At 50.4% G+C, this 6,207-nt stretch overlaps 1 protein-coding gene across 4 annotated transcripts in view; it reads left to right on the forward strand.

Moving 5' to 3' along the window:
* SS18L1 (SS18L1 subunit of BAF chromatin remodeling complex) overlaps positions 1-5,203 on the forward strand; it is a 32,810-nt gene extending 27,607 nt beyond the window's left edge. For all 4 annotated transcript variants that reach the window (XM_070587698.1, XM_070587694.1, XM_070587695.1 and 1 more), the window contains 2 exons: positions 1,468-1,595; positions 2,283-5,203. In XM_070587698.1, the coding sequence (XP_070443799.1) occupies positions 1,468-1,595; positions 2,283-2,309 (155 nt within the window). In that variant the 3' untranslated portion in view covers positions 2,310-5,203. The remainder of the gene's footprint in view (positions 1-1,467; positions 1,596-2,282) is intronic.
* The last annotated feature ends 1,004 nt before the right edge of the window (positions 5,204-6,207 follow it).

Here is a 6,207-nt window from a genome sequence, read left to right on the forward strand (position 1 = left end):
GCCCCTCGGACATCCCCCACGTGGGCATCCCAGGCGGAGCTTTGCAAGCATCGGTGGCAACAAAGGGAGAAATCCTGTCCGCTAGAGAAGATTAGCCAGCTGCAGACTCAGGCTTGCTGAGGTCGGGCTGCCCCCGCAGCGCAGAAGGCCCTGCCAGGATTGGAACCCTCGGATCTGCCCTGTCCTCTGGGGCCCTCGTCCCCCTGGGCAGGTCTCCCTGAGAGGGCGGGGCCCCAGCCCCTGGCCTGCAGGTTGTCTGCTGAGAGCCCAAGGCCCAGGCGGCTCTCCCCGAGTCCTGACCCACTCCGGAGACGACCCTAGGTGGCACTTCCAGGACCCAGGGTGCTTTCTGTGACACTGCTGTCACCCTGGGATGGCCTCACAAACTGTTACCATTTAAGATACCCAGTAAAAGGCGTCCTACCTGATGCGACCTGAACGAAGAGGCGATTAGGTTGTCCCAAGGGTGCGTGCAGCAAGGAGGCTGAAACCCATCCGTCCAGGCCTGGGACATCTCATTTTAACTTAAACACGAGCCTGCGTTCACCGCCCACCTGGAGCCAGGCTTCACCCTTCCACAAACCGCACACCCCTCGAAGTGCCCTGTCCAGCTTCGGCCTCCGAGGAAGCTCGTCCAAGCGTGTGGGTCTCTGCCTTTACTGTACCTCAGAACCACCTGGAAGCTTTTGAAAAGTAAGGTGCCAGGTGGGCCCACACATGACGGGGAGGTGGGGGTGGGTTTCTTATTAAGCTCACAGGTGATTCTGATACACAGTAAAGAAGGAAGACCACAAAGATTTTGTTCAACCTTTTACAACCATGACTAATTAAATAGCATTTTTTTTTTAAAGATTTTATTTTTTTCCTTTTTCTCCCCAAAGCCCCCTGGTACATAGTTGTATATTCTTAGTTGTGGGTCCTTCTAGTTGTGGCATGTGGGATGCCGCCTCAGCATGGTTTGATGAGCAGTGCCATGTCCGCGCCCAGGATTCGAACGGACGAGACACTGGGCCGCCTGCAGCGGAGCACGAGAACTCAACCACTCGGCCACGGGGCCGGCCCCTTAAATAGCATTTTTTGAAAAATTCCTCGGCTTTTAGCAATTCTTTTCCAAGCCTCCAGCTTTGTTTTCATAGGAATGATCACTGTCTCTCTTCGGCATTCGAGTTTTCACCAGTCGCTGTGACGTTTAACTCAGGTGTTGACAGCGCCCACTGTAACTGACGTAAACTGCTTCCAGGAAGCAGGCTCAGAGGTGCTGGAGGGCCGCCTCGAGCCTGGCGCGGTCGGGGTGCCGGCATGGCCTGCAGCCACACAGGACGGAGGTGGCAGTCGCTCGTGGTACTCGGTTGAGCACTTTCGCTGTACGGATTTCATGTTGCGGAAGAACAGGTGCTGTTGTTTCGGAGACTTGAGAGGATGGGGGCGTGTTGTGTTGGTCTCACGGTGCCTGCTGTGTGTTCTCAGGGCCTGCCCAGGGAGCCCCCTCCCAGTACTCCAGCTACCAGCAAGGACAGAGCCAGCAGTATGGAAGCTACAGAGCGTCTCAGACGGGCCCGTCCGCCCAGCAGCAGCGGCCTTACGGCTATGAGCAGGCAAGCTTTCTGGATGTTTCCAGATGCGCTGACCTGCCATGTCTGTTGAAACATAATGACGGTTTCTCTGATGGTCACGAGGAATAATGAGATGAAATAATTGGCTTCCAGGGTCCCTTCCAGAATGCTAATTCTCTGAGCCTGTAAAGTTTTTAAAAATTATCTCCACGTATCTTCTCACCTTGGTCAGACACAGCTGGCTGAGTGACTCTTCATTGGATCAGATGATCGACTCAGTGGCCCAGGGACCCCTCCCATCCTGCGGCCTGGCTGGACACGTTTTTTAATTCTGTCTTGAGATTTGTATTGCCTACAGTTTATTACCTTGTCATCCCCCACGTGGGCAGTGACGCGAAGCCGTCAGCCTGTGTTGCATCTAACCCTGTTGTCAACCAGTCACCTCTGGGAGCTCGGTCCCCTGGGGGGACTGACGGGGTGGGGGTGGTCGTGGGCCTCGCAGACCCTCTGATCTAAATCACCAGCCACAAGCTTGGACAGATGGCTTTCAGAAAGCCAGTGACCTCCTGCTGTGTAGATGTGGTTGGAGGCTGTTTGCTTGCTTGCTTTTTATGCCCCTTCCAGCTCTTAGCCTGCGTGTTGGCCGGGGGTGGGGGTATGTCTTACCTTTGGGTGTGGACCCCTTTATCGTGACTGTCGAGGTATAATCTGTGTCTTGGTCTCTTGCAGGGCCAGTATGGAAATTACCAGCAGTAAGGGACAAGCATTCTTCTTGGAGCCTTGTGGTGGCCTGTCCATCCAGGGGTGGATGGGCCGGTGGCAGTTCTCATGAACTGTAACCCGTTGGTTGCCCCTCGTCCCACGCAGTGTCTGCACGTAAAGCGTGCACATGGCATGCTGGGTGTGATGCTGAGCGTGCACTGCTGGCGGGAGACAGCGCTTTGATGGTGTGACATATTTGGTGCTGTGTATAGTATTGTATGTCCATACAATGGAGAGCTTGTCCCTTTTTTGTCCCCCTGTTGATGTTTCTAGCTAACTTTAGGGGTTCTTTGGTCATCAGAGTGTTCTGTGCCCAGTGATGGGGCATATCTACAAGACGCCATTGTCCGTGTATTCATACAAACAGACCTTAGGTCTGACTCTCCTCGTGCAGTTGTAATGTGGGTCGTAACTTTATCTTTCACTGGCTACATCGCAGCTGGACCTGCGCGCACAGCCCCAGAGCGGCGGCCTTTCCTGGGCTCGATGGGGCTCTGGGAGGCATCTTCTGTGGTGCAGGTCAGTTTCTGTTACACACTGGAAAGGAAAAATGTGCTTCATTGGGAACGGCTGTGAACCGTCATTTCTGGAGCTCGCTCGTTGCCTGTGTTGCTCACCAGTTCTGTTTATCCAAAAGGTTGTGTGATTTTGTATTAAAAAGTAAAGAGGGATCAATGACTATGTTCCAAATAGGTATGAACCCAAGAAGGCAGTGTGATGAGCCTGACCCGGGAGAGCGGCACGACTGCGGGAAGGAGAGGGGGGCCTCTGAAATTGCTATGGCTTTGGCCCTGGTATATCTGACAGTCATTTCTGGGATCTGAATATTTAATGTGCCCAATTCGAAATTTATAATTTAAAATATTGTCCACATACTTGTCCAATACCAAATTGTCCAAACAGGACCTTTTGTTTATATTCTTTCTTCTAGGACCTATGTGTTCGGGATTCCAAGCAAGTGTTCCTTTTCTTTTAGGGACATCTGAAATTCACATCTCATTTTTGAAAAGGACCCCACTAACTTTACTGTGTTCTTCCTAATGAAAAGGAAAGGTTTTATATAGAGATTTGAATAATTTTTACATTCCTAGGACATTAAATCCCATTTAAATTCTGTGCAAACATTAAAGACAGCTCACTTGGAAAAGTACGGTCCAAGGAAAAATCCTACATTTCCCAATAAGTAATATGGACATTTTATCAACCTTGGATAATAATATCCATATTTACTATGAATCCTTTAAAAACATCTCTGGATAAATGGTGGCATATTTCCAAGACCAACCGAGAACATACAAAAAATATCCAATTCTTGATATATCAGGTCTACTGAAGATTATATATTTGTTTTGTTTAAAAAATTTAAAGTTCTTTATCCAGTGTTGAATGCTGTACAGTTTACAAGGCATTTTAATGGTTTTTTTTTTTTTTTTTTTTTTTCTTAAATGAGTCCTAACAATCCACCCTGAGAAATTGGAGGCAAGTACTGTTCCCTTGTTACAGAGGAAGAACCGGGGCTCAGGCTGGAGGGCTGCCAGTTGAGGGCAGTCTCCCCTCTTCTGTGGAGACAGTCACACACACACTGGATAAAAGCATTTATTTTCTAAGCGTATGGGTTTTAAAAACCTTAACACTGGTAAAAGCTTAAAAATACCTATCTATATTAAATTACTGCGATGAGAGTTGTTAGTTGCTGAATGACACACAGTAGCAATTTCATTTAGGGAGTTGTCGCCCTTGGTTTTGTTCTCTTCTGTCCTGACAATTTCCATAAAACTAATTGCAAACTCATTCGGGGACTAAAATTTCCCACTGAAAACGTTAAACATTTTAGGTCACTGTGACAATGGTTGATTTTTATCCCTTGCCAGTCTGGGAATATGCCTTTTATGTGTTTTTTTTTAAGTGCTGTATCAATACTTTTCGAAAAAAAGGACACTTAAAAAACTTATCCCGAAACTTCAATCTGAAATGTCTTACATTAAGAATTTCTTGAATGTTGTGTATATATTTTAAAAAGCACTTTGTGAAATAGTTTGTACATTGATTTCCTAATTTATACATGATTTTTGGTGTTAATATATTTAATGATCGATAACAGAATGTTTATTTAATGTTGTCCATTTTTCTGTAATATTGTGGGGAAGAAGTGATGCCAACAGTCCTTTTTCACTAACTGTATTATATGTGCTCTTCTGTGATATGAATGTTTGCAGAAGCTTAGGCGAAAACGAATTGTTTGTGCAGTGTGGTGGGTGGCGCTTTGTTTTTATGACCACTTCTACAGAAGTCCAGTAAAGAGGCAAAGGAAGACTTGGAAATAGACGCTCAGCCTTCTTCCTATTGTCCCCGACACCCAGCAGGTTGTGAATCTGAAAAACGATGACCACAATTTTCAGAAGTGCTGACAAGTTCATATTGGTATGCGAAAGCTCATCACCCATTAGGGTTTATTGTTGAACCAACGGTATCTGTGGACTCAGCTGTTAAAAGTACTTAGAACTCACACTGAGAGTGAGAATGGATGGCGTTGAGACGGACAAGGTCTCCAGGACCTCGAGGGGAGCCTTAATATGCTCTTGCAGTTGGAGCCTAAGTGAGCCCCTGATTTTATCAGAGGTTTTGTGTATATAGGTCTGAATATCGGGCATCCATTCAAAGTTGCACAAAGAGGAAGACTGTTTCCGTTTCCGTTTGAAATGTTTGAGTCAAACTTCATTTCTATTTATTGAACAGGTCAAATTTGTCTTATTTGTGAGCACAGTACATTTTTTGAAAAACATCTTTATTGGTTCATTTTTTTTTTAAGTCAGAGTTTGGCGTCTAAATTGTTTATGCTTTTGGTGTAATCTATTAATAAACTGGTTCTTCAGAAATCATCCTAAAAAGAGAGTTTTTGTGAAGTGAATGACACACAGCCTGATTTGTACTTGGACCCTGCTGGCTGGCCTGCAGGCGCCGTGGAGTCGGGTTGCAGGGAGCCTGATTCCTGGGCAGAGCGCAGCTGGTGGCGGGGGCCTGCGGGGGCTGTCCTGTGAGGACTGACGGCGACCCCGGCCTGGGACACTGTCGCAGTCACACCGTCGTGTCCCACGCGGACTCCCTCGGGCAGGACGCTGACCCCGGGACTGCCACACTGTCTCCTGTCCCACGCGGACTCCCTCGGACAGGACGCTGACCCCGGGACACTGCCACACTGTCCCCTGTCCCACGCGGACTCCCTCGGGCAGGACGCTGACCCCGGGACTGCCACACTGTCCCCTGTCCCACGCGGACTCCCTCGGGCAGGACGCTGACCCCCACCCCGGGACACTGCCACACTGTCTCCTGTCCCACGCGGACTCCCTCGGACAGGACGCTGACCCCGGGACACTGCCACACTGTCCCCTGTCCCAGCGGACTCCCTCGGGCAGGACGCTGACCCCACGGGCCTGTCCCACGGGGACTCCCTCGGGCAGGACGCTGACCCCCACCCCGGGACACTGCCACACTGTCCCCTGTCCCACGCGGACTCCCTCGGGCAGGACGCTGACCCCCACCCCGGGACACTGCCACACTGTCCCCTGTCCCACGCGGACTCCCTCGGACAGGACGCTGACCCCGGGACTGCCACACTGTCCCCTGTCCCACGTGGACTCCCTCGGGCAGGACGCTGACCCCCACCCCGGGACACTGCCACACTGTCTCCTGTCCCACGCGGACTCCCTCGGACAGGACGCTGACCCCGGGACTGCCACACTGTCCCCTGTCCCACGTGGACTCCCTCGGGCAGGACGCTGACCCCCACCCCGGGACACTGCCACACTGTCCCCTGTCCCACGGGGACTCCCTCGGGCAGGACGCTGACCCCCACCCCGGGACACTGCCACACTGTCCCCTGTCCCACGCGGAC

This window comes from Equus przewalskii, chromosome 21, assembly GCF_037783145.1.
Source record: "Equus przewalskii isolate Varuska chromosome 21, EquPr2, whole genome shotgun sequence".
Classification (NCBI taxonomy): domain Eukaryota; kingdom Metazoa; phylum Chordata; class Mammalia; order Perissodactyla; family Equidae; genus Equus; species Equus przewalskii.